Source organism: Cynocephalus volans, chromosome 5 (assembly GCF_027409185.1).
Source record: "Cynocephalus volans isolate mCynVol1 chromosome 5, mCynVol1.pri, whole genome shotgun sequence".
Lineage (NCBI taxonomy): Eukaryota > Metazoa > Chordata > Mammalia > Dermoptera > Cynocephalidae > Cynocephalus > Cynocephalus volans.
Window position 1 is genome coordinate 87,795,474 of NC_084464.1, and position 18,840 is coordinate 87,814,313.

An 18,840-nucleotide genomic window follows, 5' to 3' on the forward strand; every position below is an offset into this window, starting at 1 on the left:
TTCATACCCAGAGGAATGGAAATCATCAAGTCGAAGGTATACCTGTTCCCCAATGTTCATTGCAGCACTCTTTACAATAGCCAAGAGTTGGAACCAGCCCAAATGTCCATCATCAGATGAGTGGATATGGAAAATGTGGTACATCTACACAATGGAATACTACTCAGCTATAAAAACGAATGAAATACTGCCATTTGCAACATGAATGGACCTCGAGAGAATTATATTAAGTGAAACAAGTCAGGCACAGAAAGAGAAATACCACATGTTCTCACTTATTGGTGGGAGCTAAAATTAATATATAAATTCACACACACACACACACACACACACACACACACACACAAAACCGGGGGGGAGAGGGAAGAAGATATAACAACCACAATTACTTGAAGTTGATACGACAAGCAAACAGAAAGGACATTGTTGGGGGGGAGGGGGGGAGGGAGAAGGGAGGGAGGTTTTGATGATGGGGAGCAATAATCAGCCACAATGTATATCGACAAAATAAAATTTTTAAAAAAATAAAAAAATAAAAAAATAAAAAAATAAACCTGGGCTGCACAAAAAGCCTTCCCCAGGGAATCAGCAACAAAGCAACAAATCACAGGGTTCAAGTGCTGGTTCTCACGGGAAGTTCACCCTTTTTGGAAGTAACCGAAGGACAACAAATTAGTTCTAGTGCGGAGTTTAAGTGGTGGGAAATGTGAATAATCCAACACAGAAGTGAAAGAAAAAACAAAATACCCACAGACCAGAGACAAAGTTTTACGTTAACTAGTAAAGGTCTCAGATCACCAAAGAACACCTATAAAACCTAGAAGGACTGGAAGCCCCCTGGGCTATCAAGCCAGGGAATGGAGAGGGCCATGGAGAGGGCCAGGGGCCTCAGCCATGCCCCCCAACACCCACAACCAGCCCAGCAATAACCACTGTGCCACTGCAGGAAGCAACCCGGGCTCCCGAGCCAGGGCAGTGGGGACTGAGGGCTTTGGCCACACCCCCCTGACATCTGCATCCAGCCCAGCAATGACCTAGCCACGACTGGAAGCCCCCTGGTCTCCCTTGCAGGAATGAGGAGGGTGCCATGGGCCTCAACCATGCCCCCGCTCCTTCTTCCTTCTCCCACCCTATTTCCTCCCCACTTCGCCTCCCCCCCAACACCCAACTGCTCCGCAGCACCTTACAATGTAAAAGAATAATATTTATAAATAAACTTATAATTAAAGAAAGAAAACAAAGCAGAGGGTACATGGGAAATCTCTGTACCTTCCCCTCAATTTTGCTGTGAACTTAAAAATGCTCTAAACAATAAAGTCTATTTTTAAAAAAAGAAATGAAGCCTAAGAAAGGGTAAATGACATGTTCAATTGCACATAGCTAACAAGTGGCAGAGCTTATAAAGACCCTAGATCTTCTCGACCTCCAACTCTTTTCATGCTGCTGCTGAGTTGTTTCACTTAGGAAAAGTTCATCTTACTAAAGGAAAAATCACCTTTGATTTATAACAAAAAAGTAAATGCCGAATGGAAGTACCAATACTACTCACTTGGGCTGAATTCCACCTGTGCCTGCAACCTCATGTGCAGTCCATCTCCAGGGACATACTGCAGCCCACGGCAAGAAGAAGGTACAAGCCTGACCTCTGCTGGAAGCCAGATCTCTGTGCAGCCTTCAGGAGTTTTCATCTGGAGTGAGGACGAGGTTATGGAAATATCCATGGGCATATCTCCTTCTTTTGGCTCTCTGATAATAAAAAATAAAAACCAAACAAATTATTTCTCATAATGAAAACCACATGATGAAAGAAATGAAAATGACCGAGGATCTCTCTGTTCCCCTGCAAAGGGGCTAAAGTCACTGCCCCAGAAAAACATAAGCAAGCAGATCATAAAGGAAACCAATCTACATCAGAGTTAGATCGGGTCAGACAGTACCCCTTAACTGTCATTTGAAAGTCCTGGGACATATTTTTTATTCTTGCTTCTGACACCAGCACTACAATCATTTTTTATCTTACAGTAAATCAGAGCAAAGTACTGTTATTTGATGTACAGGATTTGATAAGGAGACCAGGATTAAGTGAAACAAAAGATACAAAAGAAAAACTTTCTTGTCAATTTTAATAAAAATCAGTTGGTTAGAGTGCAAGCTTATAACCCCGAGGTTATGGGTTTGTATCCCCCTGCCAAAAAAAAAATTTTTTTTTAATAAAAAGAATTAATGAAATGAAATACACCAAGCACAGAGGGAAAAATATCGCATGTCCTCTCTCATAAGTGGGAGCTGAGAGAAAGAAGGAAGGAAAGAAAGATCATAGTGGTGCATTGGACTTGTAGAGGGAGAGAGCATACATAGGGTTGCAAGGGGGATCGGGGGTCCGGGATTAATTGGGTGGGGGACATGGGGAATAATTGCGATTTGTGGTAATAAGCATGCTGATAGTATTGATCTGACCATCACATCTTGGGCACAGGAGGTGATGGTCAGCCTCATACTCCATGAATATGCATAATCAAAAAAAAAAAGAATTAATGAAGAAAATAAAATGCATAATGATGCATGAATACCAGGTGTGAAAGGACTTACTAATCCAATTTACAATAAATGCAAATTACTCAGTGTAGGCAATAAAGAGTAAAACACAGTCCCTGTCCACCAGGTGTCAAAAGTATAGAAGGGGATGAAGGCATATATAGAAAAGACCATCCTATGAAGCTGAAATGTGCTTAGCATTGTAATAGAGGTACAAAGTACCACAGCTCCCTCTTAAGTGTAGAAAGCAGGACATCCATCTGGTGTCACCTAAGTGCAGACTGCGGGCCATCTGCCTTAGTGTCATCTAAGTACAGGAGGCAGACCACGTGTTCAGATAGGACTCTTAATTTGCCTCAGAAAATCTTCAGACTAATTTCTAACTAGTTCCTTTTCAAAGCAAAAGGATCTGCACTTAACTGGCAATACAAGATATCAAGAACTGAGTTTTGGGCAGGAAAGACAGCCTCAAATCCTTGAATCAAAAGTCAATGTGAAGAAATGTTTAAGAAACAATGATCTCTAAAGCAGAGATCAGCAAACTTTTTCTGTAAAAGGCCAAATAGTAAATATTTTAGGCTATATGGTCTCTGCTACATATTTTACTTTGAATTTTCTTAAACAACCCTTAAAAAATGTAAAATCCATTTTTAGGTCACATGCTGTACCAAAACAGCCTATGGGTTAGATTTGGCCCATAGGCCTCAGTTTGTTAACCTCTGCTCTAAAGACATAAAATGTCTATTTTGCTACCTCAATGATTTCCAAACTGGACTGTGTAGCTGGCATTTGCAAGTGCCTCAAGGGGTGCCACTGGGTTCCTAAGTCTCTCCCACCACCCCATCTCTGGCTTCTTCTCCTTCCCAAAAAATACAGCCAATTACATAAGGCCAAGCAAGATAGGCCAAGCAAGAACCACAATGGACTGGCATGAATGTGAGAAACCAAGCAGGGTGAGGAGGGCAACCACCAGAAGGACCACCCCAGAGGGATGTCAGATCCCAAGACAGGTGAGGAGGAAATCTGAGCAGGAAGGAGGGGCAGGGGCAGCTCAGCATGGGGTTTCAGAGCCTGCCTTAGCTCTGGCTGCTGATAATAAAATACTACAGACTGGGTGGCTTAAACAACAGACACAGCATAGTTAGGTCTGATGTCTCTTCCTCCTCTTATAAGGCTACTAATCTCACGGGGGCACCACGCTCATAACCTCATCTGAACCTAATTACCTCCCACAGGCCCCACCTCCTAATACCATCACATTGAAGGTTAGGGCTTCAACAGATGAATTTTGGGGGAATACATTCAGTCTATAACAGGGTGCAAGTAGGTGAGGAGAGTGTCAACAATGGGGAGGTGGGGGAGGAGGAGCAGCAAACCATGCCAGGAGATCAGTTACATACAAGAGGACTGACTAAGTTAATAACTGTCATGAGGATAACAAGGGCCAGGATTCTAACTGTGCGAGACTGGAGTTACAAAGAGAGAAAGGGAGAAAACTAGAATGAACCCTACGGTAGTGACTAGAATTGAAAATACCTATGTGAAGTCTCAGTTTTCAATGTATACAAATAGATACAGTAACGTACAAGGGGTACTTCAAAAAGTTCACGTAAAAACAGAACTAAAAGATAATACAAATCTTTCCATGAATTTTTTGAAGACCCCTCACAGATATATGTAAATGTATGTAGGTATGTATGCACATCTCTACATAAACATCATATATATGTCACACACACACCCTAGTTCTGGGAGAAGCGATATCTCATAGTCGCTTCTATGAGCATACTTGGTTTGCAAATATTAGTGAGCATACTTGGTTGTAAAAGCATTTTTCCACTTCAAAACAAAAACAGGGTTGCTTGGTAAAATGACTACAACAGCAAAAGAATGAAATCAGCCTAGAACATCAATCTACCTGAGGCACTGTGTAATAAAATTTTCAGGATTTTAACACGTAATTTACTTTCTGAATCATTGGTCATAAAAGAACAGGCAAAGGGACCACAAACTATTAAAATTGCTGCCAAACAAACAAGAGAACATTTTTCTGAAAAGTTTCTTGTTTGTGTAGTGAATAACAAGTTAAATGTTTGAAGACTTCTCATTGGAACTCGGAATATGAATAAAAGAATTAGCTCCCATAAGAAGCCTGCAACCTTTTGTTGAGGTTCACCGAACACTGGTTTATTGAATGACTGTGCATAGAACCGTTTAGGCAGAGAAACAATCCGAGGTTATTTACAAAGCAGGAAGCGCACACACTGGACCTGATCTTAAAACCAGGATCCCGAATAGAGGTAGACAAAACATTTTTTGCAGTTTTATTGGAAACGCCAGGTACTGCCAACGGCGTTTTACATCACTGTTCCTCAAACTTGAACGTGCATTTGAGTCCTGGGAATCTTGTTAAGGGAGAGATTTCACTTTAAGTAATCAAAAGGCTCTAAGCAAGTGGAATGAAGAAACGCAAAATCCTTCATTCAGAGGGAGGCGGAGACTTCCCTGTCTCCGGGCAGCGGAAAGTGCTTAAGGAGCCCACCCTCGCACCCCTGGTCTTACCCTAGGATCAGCAGCGCGCTCTGCAGCTGCCTCCGCACCTCCAGGAACACACGCGTCTTCGCCGCGGTCGCCGCCATGGCCGGAGCTCCGTCCTGGGTGGGACCGAGCCCGAGGTGCTCGCGGACGGGGGCCACCGGCGCCAGCCGCGGCTGCACGTGTGGCCAGAGTAGAAGCAGCCGCGGCTGACGCCAACCGGCGAAACAGAATCCCGCGGCGGGCACCGCCTGCCAGCCCACAGCGCCGCCTGCCGGGCGGAGAGCGCGCCACCGCGAGGGTTCTGGACTCACCCCCGCCCCCGGGCGCGGGGAGCGCATTTTCAAAACCCCGCCCAGAGCGCTGGGAAAGGTGGGCGGGGGGAGTCGCTGTCCTCCCACGCTGCTTCGTGTGAGCGTCTGACCTGGCGCGTTAGCCTCCCCGGAAATGACCGTAAAAGTCAGACTGAGGCACACTCCGTTGGTTAGCTCGCATGGGGGATAAGGCTGGAAGAAAGGGAGATGATGAGGAAGGTGATACAGGCGGGCACTGTCCACAGGGGGTCCAGGAGCAGAATTCCCCGCCCAAACCCAACTTATCTTGGTCTCTTTTTAATGAACTATGGTCGTTTGTTAGCCTCTGTGAGGCAACAAAAATGTCAAGGATTGACTTGGCATTGCTTCTTAGTTTAGACACCATAGCGCCAAGATTGAAACATTTACAAAAATGTAAGGAAGTTGTCTGTCACCTATGCAGAAGAGTGCGGTTGAAATCTAGTCCTTAGATTTCATATGTACATTTCCACTATTCACCTTTGCAGAAGTAAATACACTCAGAAGTTTTAATCTCATTACCACTAGAAGACAATTTTGGAAAGCTTGACACGGTAAAGAAAAGGATCTGGAATAGTGTAAATACTTATAAATACAATAGGACTTCTTTAAAAACGAGGCTGTTATTTTTAAAAATAAAAACAATGATGGTTTGTGTACAGGAAATCCTGTTTATTGATGCTCTACCTTACCATTTCAAAGTCGTAAGTGAAGCATTTCTAGATAAATAAATAAGTCCCTAAATAAATCCTAAATAAACAAATCCTTTAGTATCCCTAAAAATACTAAAGACAATTTTTCTAAAATTATTACTGGGGTTTTTTAAAGTTTATCCTGTTGCTGCACAAATTCCTGTATCCATCACAATAATTAGAAATCATGGATGGAGATAACTCAGTTTAAAAAATAGTTTACTACTATCCGGCCTCAAAGAATCCATCTGTTTAAAGCGCAATGATTTCAACTCCTCATATCTTCCACCTTTAATCCCCAAGGCCGTTAAATGCTTAGACATTGACATTATGTTGAAAAAATAACATTCTTAGCATGGCATACTCTTCATAATTGGTGTTTTGTTAGTTCAAAAGATTGTTTTAAATATTTTATGCACAGTGATACATTCGTAAAACTTTCAATCATTTTTTGGGCCTACGGTCTGGCAAATCAGTACCATCCTCCTTGGACTAATTGATAGAGCTAATTAAGAGAGCGCAAGGTTCGAAATAGCACCGAATCTGATACCAACTATTCGTCTTCTAACTTCACAAGTCTCCTAACTTCACTGGGCCTCAGGTTACTCGAATGAAATACTGAGGAATTATTTAAGTATTCTTTAAAACTGTTTTAAATTCCTATTATACCTTCAAACTCTCCATCAAGGTGGGACTGGTGCTGGAGAGCTGAAAACACCTGCTAAACTACCCTTTCCAGTCCACTCCCCGGTTAGTGATCGTGGCCGCTTCCCCGAAGAGTCCGCTTGAGGGCGCTGTGGAGACAGCTAGCGCCAGAAGGGAAGGAGCGGACCGGGGGCGGGGATCGAGGGCGGTAGACGTCGACGCCGGCGCGGGCGCGGTGCACGCTGGGAGCTGTCACTAGGCCCTTCGGCGGCGGCCGGGCTCCGTGTAGCTGCCGCGGTTGCCAGGAGAGCGGCGCCGGCGGGAAGCGGCCGAGCCCACGGCAGGTAACAGCGTCCCCGCCCCCAGCGCGGTCGTAAGGCTGGTCGCCGGCCTGGATCAGCCTCCTCGGCCCTGCTCGTTCCGGAGCCGCGGGGATGCCCCGCGGGTCTGAGTGCTGTGGCGTCGGGGGTGTTGGCACCCCGGCCCCGCCTGAAGCCGCCGGCCATCCTCTGATTTCCCGGGACACTGGAACTGCGCAGGGACTGGAGGGCCGGGCCGGACGGAGGCGTGAAGGCCGCCCCAGACAGAGGTGGCCTGAGGCGGGGCCGGGGCGTCCAGTGGCCGGTCCCGAACCTCCCACCCGGGGGGCGAGCAGTGTGCTAGGCTAGGGTAGAGGTCGCACCTGTACGGTAAAGGCGCGCGGAATAACCTCTTTTGGAGGACTCAGGGCATGGTGCCATCTCATTCCTCTGGTGGGTTCTTTTAGGACTGAGGAGACACGAATGCTGGTTGTGGTAAATGTTCCCAAGTGCGGGCTTAGAAAGGTGAGCCAAAGTTTAAGAGGAAGTCAGACTAGTCATAAGGAAGTCGTTAACAATTATCACCTTTGATTCCCAAGCCTTTTAAAGTTACAACACAACAGCAGTCGCTTGTTCTGTCTCTATTCTTATCCCAGGGGGTGGGGAGTGGCACACAACTATACTTTTGAAAAGCTAAGTTAATTGTGTTTTGATACTCTTAAGCTATCTTAAAGTTCTGTGTTGTTTTAGAAATATAATGACTGGAAAAGTCTGATTTAGTTTAAGCAATCAAAAACTTTTTTTTTTTTTTGTATGATTACAGAAATATAGGAAACTGCCTGACAAGCCCTGAATAAAAATACAGAAATCTTTCAATTTTGATGTTATTGGCTATTGCCTAATCGGACATAAGTTCATGCATTTTAATTTTATCTGTAGGTCCATGAAAATGGACTATTATGAACAACACCAATCAGCATTGTGCAAGTAACTCACCACCTATAGACAACATAGTGATTTAGTTGAGCTGACATAAGTTATGAATAAATTATAATCACGCATAGTTCAAATACTTTATTTTAGTGATTACTTTCAACCACCACTCTAAACTAAATCATTCCTCAGAATTGCTAAGCAATACCAACTCTCCAGGTGGGTTTGATTATTAGAGACCCAGCTCTTGAACGAATAATTAAAAACACCTAAGTTAATACACAAACCAGAAAATGTGATACCATAACCAAAATGTTAAATGTAAATTAAATGTCGTCAATTAAATGTTTGACTGTATATAGTCAAAGGAGTCCTATTTTATAGTTAAAGTAGTGGAAAGATCTCTAGTCTGAGAATGAGATTAGGTTCAAGTTCATTCTACCGCTAACCAGGTGTGATTTCTCTCAGCCTTGGTTTTGTCGTTTAAGGGAATTTGAGAAGACCGCGGTTTTCCAAACTGATTTCCCCAGAACACTATCCCAAGGCCATTAATAGGCTTCGACCAAAAACAATGTTCCATGGCAAATAATTTTGGAGCACACTGAGTTAAATCAGAATTAATTTTTGTTATACTCATAAAGGTAGGACTCTGCAGGGAAGATTATCATAACATTTCCTAAACTTACCTGTCCAGACCCTGTTTACTCATGGTCAACCTGTTAACATCTCTTAGAATATAATTACATAGAATACCAATTTGAAAATTGTACTTGAAGCAGAATCCCCTTTCAGCTGTAAAATTCCATGCATTAGATTTTTTTGGCTGTCAGTTTAAGTTTTCTGGAGCATGAAGATCTAGTGGCAACTCACTGGTATAACAAAAGAATTATGTTTTACCTAGTAAATTCACATAGCTCTCTGTGAGTCTTAGTGCTTTAGTTTATGGCAGAATAGTATCTCCTTTTTTCTGGTCTCTTGATGCTTTTCTTTAAACAAAATTCATTGAATTAGATTTTATTGTTGATATTTTATTCAGATTAATAAAATAAATTAGATTTTATTCAGAATGGCATTCTAAAGTTCCAACAAGACTTAATAATGACATTTTCTTTTACTATGATGATTTCTCCATCTAGTCATGAATTTCTAAAACTGTGATATGTGATAGAAGCCACCTGAAATATACTTAATATTTAATAAGCACATAATTTTAAGAGCTTAGATCATAGAAAAGCTAGAGGTAAAACATTCTGAGGCAGTTATTTCTAAATTTCTTACAAACAATTTAAGTATTGAATACAATCTTATTTTACTAAATTCTGTTAGATGTCACTAGCACACAACTAGTCTGTCTATTCCATTACTTTGTTAGGGTTGAGTGCTATTAATACACAATTTGTGGTGGAGGGGTTGCTATAGAACATTTAATTTTAATAGAAAAGCCTTAATTTAGGTAAGATCTTTTTCTGAAATAGAACATTAGATAGAAGAATAAAGCTAATATTTTTATGTAATAGCTAACAGTTTTTATTGAGAATTTATTATACGAAAATAAATACTTTTAATCCCCTATCTTTAAACCACGATTTCTCTTTACTCTTTGTTGTGTTTACTTCCTCCTCCCTTAGCAATCCAAGCCTGAAACCTCAATGACCTTTCATTGGATAAGTCAAAGATGTAGGAGGGGTGTTCAAAATTCAGTGAGGGATTCACGTTATCTTTCAATTCTATTTTTCCATGAACTTTCTGAAGTACCTTTGTAGCATCAAATTTATTGAGGAAAAATTTACATATAGTAATGTGCACCCATTTCACCTGAACATTTCAATGAGTTTTAACAAATATATACACATCCTTGTAACCACCACCACAATCAAGATTTGGAACATGCCACCATTCAGGTCTGTATTATTATGCTTTTGCTCTCTTAGAATGCTCTCCTTGTCTCCACATATCTAAATTATACCTATCTTTCATGTCCTGGCTCAAATGCCACCTTGTCTGTGAATTCTCTTTTGATTACCTCATTTTGAATTAATTTGCTCCTCCTCTGACTTTCCTATTAATGTTTTTTTGAACTTCCTTCTCTGCCCTTCATGGTGGCTAAACCAATGGCATACACATAAGCAGGCACTTAGATTTACTTGCTGATCAAATGAATTAATGTATTTCCCAAACTTTAGTCATTGTATCATCTTCAGAATTTTGGCCATATCTGCATACTTTCTGTATACTTACATTCTCAATGTTTCTTTACATCATTGTGATTATGAAAATAATTTTTAAAGGAATCTTAAAATAACCACGAATAAAAAGCAGGTAGTTCTTGCCATAAACAGAAGGTAGATGTAGGTAAAAATAATGAAAAAAAACAGTGTTGTTAATTTCTAGATAGAAACTATTGCTTGCTAAAGGCTCCAACCCTGAGACTTGATGCTCTTTGTTTAAAAGGGAGATCAGCAAGAATTTCAGTGGTGTTTGTAACATCCTAGCACAACTGAAACTTTCTTCTTGATGAAGTGGGAGGAACTGAAAGAGAATGAAGAGGGAGTAACTTCCTCACTTGATTCAGTGTCACCCAACCCTGTCTTCAGACCCCATAAAATCAACTCATATCCAGTTGGTGGCCCAAGTTTTGGGAGACACTAGATTAATCAGAGCTTGAAAATTTCTTAGAATTTTATCTGTGCAAGAATTGGGAAATAAACCCTTAACTGTAAATTTAAAAGTATGCTAGAGTTAACTTTAAAATTATAGTACAAAGATGAAAACTTAATATGATCCTTATTGAATCAGATAAGTGTCTTTATTCTTTTCAAAAATGTTCTTAATGCTAATAATGTTACTTTTATAAATAAAACACTACCACCTTATTGTTATTAAAGTACATTAGCTTTAAGATAAATCTAAAAACCAGTAGGAACCTCTTATGTGACAATGTGATGACTGTTGATTCAGGAGTGATGAAATGTTAATATGTTTATCTGACAAATCTCCCATAAGAGTGGGTAAGGTCATAAACTCAGAACCTCATATCTCCTTTACTTTTTTTCTCTAGTCTCTTTAGTTTTAGATAGCTATATTTTTATATTTCCATCCTGCCAAAGATATTTCCAACCTTTTTTCTCCTGAGATGACAAATTCTTCTCTTACGGAAGGAGTTTCATATGAACAGGCAGGAAAATAAGTTTCCTGCTCTTGTTTCGTAAAATACATCATGTATTTCAAGTTGCTAATATTATTTACAGGCAGATATCTATGTTATAAGCCTAAAGTTCGCTGTTATTTTGTGTTAACAAAGAGATTAGGTAAATAGACCATTTAGTTTGGTGTTACTGTTTTCCAAAAAAAAACACAACCTGAATGGTGGTAAGTTTATCAGTACACACAATAATTTGCTACTCATCCAGAGGTCAGATTGCTGTTAATCCTTCTGGGATGCAACCTCAAATTGGAAGTAAGAAAAGAGTCATCTTGGATGCGTAGTCTTTGTTTCATAAGAGAGCCTTCACCCAAACAAGTGGTTTCTTTCCTGCTTCTCAATTACGAAATAAAACAGCAGTATAGAAGCAGTGCAGATAAACTGTCATCTGGAAGTGACAACTGACTGTAATCAGAAAAACTATAAAAGCACAGCAGTGTTAGTCCTTTGAATTATATAGGTAAACAGCCCTACATTTTTCAGTAGCTTTTGACTATGCCATTATATTATGAAGAGGTACTACTAAAAAGTCAGCTACCTGAAACCCTTAGATATGTGTTATTTTGATCAAATTTTCCAGATAGCTAGAATATTTTATACAATATACCACAAATGCCATTCCAGACTATTGGTTATGCTTTTTTGCTTGTCTTCAGCAAGTGGCTTTTCCATACATACTTTTTCAACAATTTTAAAAGTATTTTAGACAATTTTTAAATTTCCTGGAGTTTTTCTCCTTCTGGGGGAGAAAAAGAACATAGTTCCTGTTTTAAACTCAGTCTTTGTCATTTTGGAAGAAATATGTATTTAAATACACATTTAAATGACTTCAATATTGTAGATAGTGTTACCATCACTTAGGAGTTTACCTTTAAGCCTGAACGAGTGAGCAGAAAAAACACAAACCGTTTTTCCTATACTTTCACTCAACAATCAATACAGAAGATTTCTGCAACCAAATCCCACCCACCCACCACGCAAGCAGTTCTGCAATGGTCAGTAGCTGGTGTCCTCTAACTGTATTCCAACACTGCCTACCTGGAGAGAGCATCAGATCCCACAAGTTAAGAGATCAATTCCGCCAGACGCCTTCCATCCCCCAATTCCTATGCCACTTGCCAGCCCTTGGTTGTTTTACCTGTGCTTCTGGCTCACTGACTATAAATCAGGGTTCCCATGACTCCCTCCTTGGGTCGGATTAACTTGCTACAACTGCTCACAGAATTCAGGGAAACACTTAACTTACACTTACCACTTTATTATAAAGGGTATTGCAAAGGATACTGATGAAGAGATGCATAAGATGAGGTATGGGAAAAGGGACATGGAGCTTCCACACCCTCCTCGAGCTACCTTCCAGGAATCTCCACGTGTTCAGCTATCACAGAAGCTCTCTGAACTGAGTCCTTTTGTATATTTACAGAAGCTTCATTGCATAGGCATGATGGAGGCATGGACAACCACGTAGAAATGTGATTGGACAAAAAGGGTAGATCTAGTACTAATAGGCTGAGTGGGGAAATCCAGCAAGGCCCGTCTCCTCAGATTCTTCTTGGCCTCTCTGTGCAGCATTCCTTCCTCCTGGGTATGGGGCAGGACCCTTCTAGAGTGGGGCTATTATGACCTACAATCAGACAAGGTAGGCCAGAGAATATATGGACAGCTCCAGAACAGGCATGGGAAGATTAGCATTCTGCCTTGAGGAGAAAAAGGAACAGGTGAAAGGAGGGCAGGAGAGGGTCACAGAGTGGTCACTTAGGAGATAACAAGGGCTAGTGGAGTTATGAGCTGGGAACTGTGGATGAAAATCAATATATATATATATATATATATATATATATATACACACACCCACACATATATATGTATTATAAAAATATCACAGTGAGGGGTTCCAGTAACAAAATTGTTTTTTTGTTTGTTTTAATTTTTATTTATTTATTTTAATTTTTTTTAAATTTTATTTTGTTGATATACATTGTGGTTGATTATTCTTGCCCCTTACCAAAACCTCTCTCCCTCCTCCCTCTCCTCCCTCCCCCACAACAATGTCCTTTCTCTTTGCTTGTCGTATCAACTTCATGTAATTGTGGTTGTTATATCTTCTTCCCCACCCCACCCCGGTTTTTTTTTGTGTGTGTGTGTGTGTGTGAATTTATATATTAATTTTTAGCTACCACCAATAAGTGAGAACATGTGGTATTTCTCTTTCTGTGCCTGACTCGTTTCACTTAATATAATTCTCTCAGGGTCCATCCATGCTGTTGCAAATGGCAGTATTTCATTCGTTTTTATAGCTGAATAGTATTCCATTGTGTAGATGTACCACATTTTCCGTATCCACTCACCCGATGATGGACATTTGGGCTGGTTCCAACTCTTGGCTATTGTAAAGAGTGCTGCAATGAACATTGGGGAACAGGTATACCTTCGACTTGATGATTTCCATTCCTCTGGGTATATTCCCAACAGTGGGATAGCTGGGTCATATGGTAGATCTATCTGCAATTGTTTGAGGAACCTCCATACCATTTTCCTTAGAGGCTGCACCATTTTGCAGTCCCACCAACAATGTATGAGAGTTCCTTTTTCTCCGCAACCTCGCCAGCATTTATCGTTCAGAGTCTTTTGGATTTTAGCCATCCTAACTGGGGTTAGATGGTATCTCAGTGTGGTTTTGATTTCCATTTCCCGGATGCTGAGTGATGTGGAGCATTTTTTCATATGTCTGTTGGCCATTTGTATATCTTCCTTAGAGAAATACCTACTTAGCTCTTTTGCCCATTTTTTAATTGGGTTGCTTGTTTTCTTCTTGTACAGTTGTTTGAGTTCCTTATATATTCTGGATATTAATCCTTTGTCAGATGAATATATTGCAAATATTTTCTCCCACTCTGTTGGTTGTCTTTTAACTCTGTTAATTGTTTCTTTTGCTGTGCAGACGCTTTTTAGTTTGATATAATCCCATTTGTTTATTTTTCCTTTGGTTGCCCGTGCTTTTGGGGTCGTATTCATGAAGTCTGTGTCCAGTCCTATTTCCTGAAGTTTTCTTTAAGAAGTTTTATTGTCTCAGGGTGTATATTTTAATCCTTAACCCATTTTGAGTTGATTTTAGTATACGGTGAGAGGTATGGATCTAGTTTCATTCTCCTGCATATGGATATCCAGTTATCCCAGCACCATTTGCTGAAGAGGCAGTCCCTTCCCCAGTGAATAGGCTTGGTGCCTTTGTCAAAGATCAGATGGCAGTAAGTGTGTGGGTTGATTTCTGGATTCTCTATTCTATTCCATTGGTCAGTGTGTCTGTTTTTATGCCAGTACCATACGGTTTTGGTTATTATAGCTTTGTACTATAGCTTAAAGTCAGGTAGTGTTATGCCTCCAGCTTTATTTTTTTTGCTGAGCATTGCTTTGGCTATGCATGGTCTTTTATTGTTCCATATAAATGACTGGATAGTTTTTTCCATTTCTGAGAAAAATGTCTTTGGAATTTTGATGGGGATTGCATTGAATTTGTATATCACTTTGGGTAGTATGGACATTTTTACTATGTTGATTCTTCCAATCCAAGAGCATGGGATATCTTTCCATCTTCTTGTATCCTCTCTAATTTCTCTCAGCAGTGGTTTGTAGTTCTCATTATAGAGATTTTTCACCTCCTTGGTTAACTCAATTCCTAAGTATTTTATTTTTTTGGTGGCTATTGTAAATGGGCAGGCTTTCTTGATTTCTCGCTCTGCATGTTCACTATTGGAGAAAAGAAATGCTACTGATTTTTGTGTGTTGATTTTGTATCCTGCTACTGTGCTGAAATCATTTATCAATTCCAACAGTTTTTTTGTAGAGGTTTTAGGCTGTTCGATATATAGGATCATGTCATCTGCAAACAGGGACAGTTTGACTTCATCTTTTCCAATCTGGATGCCCTTTATTTCCTTCTCTTCTCTGATTGCTCTGGCTAGTACTTCCAACACTATGTTGAATAGGAGTGGTGAGAGTGGGCATCCTTGTCTAGTTCCTGTTCTTAAAGGAAAAGCTTTCAGCTTTTCCCCATTCAGGATGATATTGGCAGTGGGTTTGGCATATATGGCTTTAATTATGTTGAGATACTTTCCCTCTATACCAAACTTATAGAGGGTCTTTGTCATGAATGAGTGCTGAATTTTATCAAATGCTTTTTCAGCATCTATAGAGATGATCATATGGTCCTTGTGTTTGAGTTTATTAATATGGTGTATCACATTTATTGATTTGCGTATGTTGAACCAACCTTGCATCCCTGGGATGAATCCCACTTGATTGTGGTGAATAATTTTACGTATGTGTTGCTGTATTCTGTTTGCTAGTATTTTAGTGAGGATTTTTGCATCTATATTCATCAAGGATATCGGCCTGTAGTTTTCCTTTTTGGTTATATCTTTACCTGGTTTTACTATCAGGATGATGTTTGCTTCATAGAATGAGTTTGGGAGATATGCGTCTGTTTCAATCTTTTGGAATAGTTTGTAAAGAATCGGTGTCAATTCCTCTTTGAATATTTGGTACAATTCTGCTGTGAATCCATCTGGTCCTGGGCTTTTCTTTGTTGGGAGCCTTCTGATAACAGCTTCAATCTCCTTTATTGTTATTGGTCTGTTCAAATTTTCTACGTCTTCATGGTTCAGTTTTGGGAGCTTGTGTGTGTCCAGAAATTTAACCATTTCCTCCAGATTTTCAAATTTGTTGGCGTATAGTTGTTTATAGTAGTCTTGAATGATTCCTTGTATTTCAGATGAATCAGTTGTAATATCGCCTTTTTCATTTCTAATTTTTGCTATTTGAGTCTTCTCTCTTCTTTTTTTTGTTAGCCATGCTAATGGTTTGTCAATTTTATTTATCTTTTCAAAAGACCAACTTTTTGATTCATTGATCTTTTGTATTGTTTTTTGTGTTTCAATTTCATTAAGTTCTGCTCTGATCTTAATGATTTCTTTCCATCTGCTAACTTTAGATTTGGATTGTTCTTGTTTTTCTAGTTCTTTAAGGTGAAGTGTTAGGTTGTTCACTTGCCATCTTTCCATTTTTCTGAGGTGAGCATTTAATGCAATAAATTTCCCCCTTAATACTGCTTTTGCAGTATCCCACAGGTTTTGGTATGATGTATCATTTTTTTTCAATAAATTTTTTGATTTTCTGTTTGATTTCTTCTTGGACCCATATGTCATTAAGTAGAATGCTGTTTAATTTCCATGTGTTTGTATAGTTTCCAGAGTTTTGTTTCTTATTAATTTCTAGTTTTAATCCATTAAAACTAGAAATGGTCTGAGAAAATACATGGGATAATTCCAATTTTTTTGAATTTATTGAGACTTGATTTGTGACCTAATATGTGATCTATCGTGGAGAATGATCCATGTGCTGATGAGAAGAATGAATATTCTGAGGATGTTGGATGGAATGTTCTGTAGATATCTGCCAATTCCAATTGGTCTAGAGTCTTGTTTAGATCTTGTGTTTCTCTACTGATTCTTTGCCTAGATGATCTGTCTAATATTGACAGTGGGGTGTTCAGGTCCCCTGCTATTATGGTATTAGTGTCTATTTCCTTCTTTAGGTCTAATAGAGTTTGTTTTATAAATTTGGCTGCTCCAACATTGGGTGCATACATATATATGATTGTGATGTCTTCTTGATGCATCAGTCCTTTTATCATTAAGTAGTGTCCCTCATTGTCACTTTTTATGGTTTTTAGTTTAAAGTCTATTTTGTCAGATATAAGAATAGCTACTCCAGCTCGTTTTTCTTTTCTGTTTGCATGGTAAATCTTTTTCCATCCTTTCACTCTTAATCTACGTGAATCTTTATGAGTGAGGTGGGTCTCTTGTAGGCAGCATATAGTTGGGTCCTCCTTTTTGATCCAGTCAGCCAGTCTGTGTCTTTTGATTGGGGAATTTAAGCCTTTTACATTAAGAGTTGTTATTGAAAGGTGTTGATTTATTCCTAGCATTTTATTGGTTGTTTGGTTGTCTTAGGTGTCTTTTGTTCCTTCCTTTCTGATTTACTGTTTGTTTTCTGTGTTTGTTGGTTCCTTAGGTTGTAGATAGCGTTTTTGTTTGCTTGTTTTCTCTTCATGAATGCCATTGTTATTATACTAGTGGGTATTGATTTTTCTTGGGTTTTTGTGGCAGTGGTAGTTATTTTTCAGGAACCAAACCCAGTACTCCCTTGAGGATTTCTTGTAAGGGTGGTCGTGTGGTAGTGTCCCACAGTTTTTGTTTGTCTGAGAAATATACTATTTGCCCTTCATTTCGAAAGGATAGCCTTGCAGGGTAGAGTATTCTTGGCTGGCAATCTTTGTCTTTTAGTATTTTGAATATGTCATCCCATTCCTTTCTAGCTTTTAGGGTTTGTGATGAAAAGTCTGATGTTAGCCTGATTGGGGCTCCCTTATAGGTGATTTGACGCTTCTCTCTTGCAGCTTTTAAGATTCTCTCTTTATCTCTGAGTTTTGCCAATTTGACTATGACATGTCTTGGAGAAGGCCTTTTTGGGTTGAATACGTTTGGAGATCGTTGAGCTTCCTGGATCTGAAGATCTGTGATTTTTCCTATACCTGGGAAGTTTTCTGCCACTATTTTGTTGAAAATGTTTTCAATGCAATCTCCGTTTTCCTCCCCTTCTGGAATACCCATGACTCGAATATTTGAGCGCTTAAGGTTGTCTGATATCTCTCTCAGATTTTCTTCAATGTCTTTGATTCTTTTTTCTTTTTCTTTTTTTTTTTTTTTGTCTGCTTGTGTTATTTCAAACAGCCCATCTTCAAGTTCAGAGGTTCTCTCTTCAACTTCGACAAGCCTGCTGGTTAAACTCTCGGTTGTGTTTTTTATTTCACTGAATAACTTCTTCAGTTCAGCAAGTTCTGCTACATTTTTTTTCAGGACATTGATTTCCTTGTACATTTCCTATTTCAGGTCCTGTATACTTTTCCTCATTTCATCATGATGTCTAGCTGAGTTTTCATGTATCTCATTCAGTTTCCTTAGAATTATCACTCGAAATTCCTTGTCAGTCATTTCAAGGGCTTCTTGTTCTATAGGATCTAGAGTTTGAGATTTATTAACTTTTGGTGGTGTACTTCCTTGATTTTTTTGTATTTCTGGTATCTTTTTTTTGATGTTTATTCATTGTGGCAGGGGGTTTCACAGTCCACCGGTTTGAGACTGTTGACTAAGATGTTGCTGTGGTTGCCAATTTGGTATGGCTGCTTCCATGACTGCTCAGTTGTCCTTTAGTGCCTTGTGTGTATGGTTGCCTCGGGTCTTGGGCCTCTCTGGGGAGCCACCTCTCTTGTCAGCTTGGACTCTGCTCGGCTGCTGGATCACGGGGAATTACCGCAGGTGTGTGATCTCTGCTGAGCTTCCACTTCCCATGCAGGACTTCTCCCTGTTCCGTGGGCTCTGGCCCGGGCTGTTGGATCACGCAGTGGCGACCCCACAGGGTGTGTGGTTTCTGTCAAGTCTTCGCCTCCCTAGCCGGACGTCTCCCCGCTCTGTGCATACTGGGCTGGGCTGGGACGTGTCTTCTGCAGCCCTCGTCTATCAGCTGGGCCTTCAAGACCCTGCTCGATACCGCCTCACCCAGGAATTCTACCAGGTTTCCGCTAGGTGCAGATGACCGGTCACTCTGGG

The 18,840-nt window shown here is 40.1% G+C and overlaps 2 protein-coding genes across 3 annotated transcripts in view; one reads left to right on the top strand and one right to left on the bottom strand.

Moving 5' to 3' along the window:
- The window catches only part of UBE3D (ubiquitin protein ligase E3D), a 154,769-nt gene extending 149,494 nt beyond the window's left edge, over positions 1-5,275 (bottom strand). For both annotated transcript variants that reach the window (XM_063097388.1, XM_063097387.1), the window contains exons 1-2: positions 5,098-5,275; positions 1,550-1,746 (exon numbers count right to left, since the gene is read on the bottom strand). In XM_063097388.1, the coding sequence (XP_062953458.1) occupies positions 1,550-1,746; positions 5,098-5,174 (274 nt within the window). In that variant the 5' untranslated portion in view covers positions 5,175-5,275. The remainder of the gene's footprint in view (positions 1-1,549; positions 1,747-5,097) is intronic.
- A 1,722-nt stretch (positions 5,276-6,997) lies between these two features.
- DOP1A (DOP1 leucine zipper like protein A) overlaps positions 6,998-18,840 on the top strand; it is a 99,133-nt gene continuing 87,290 nt past the window's right edge. Inside the window, exon 1 of the mRNA XM_063096685.1 lies at positions 6,998-7,083. The gene's annotated coding sequence lies outside the window, so the exon portion shown is untranslated. The remainder of the gene's footprint in view (positions 7,084-18,840) is intronic.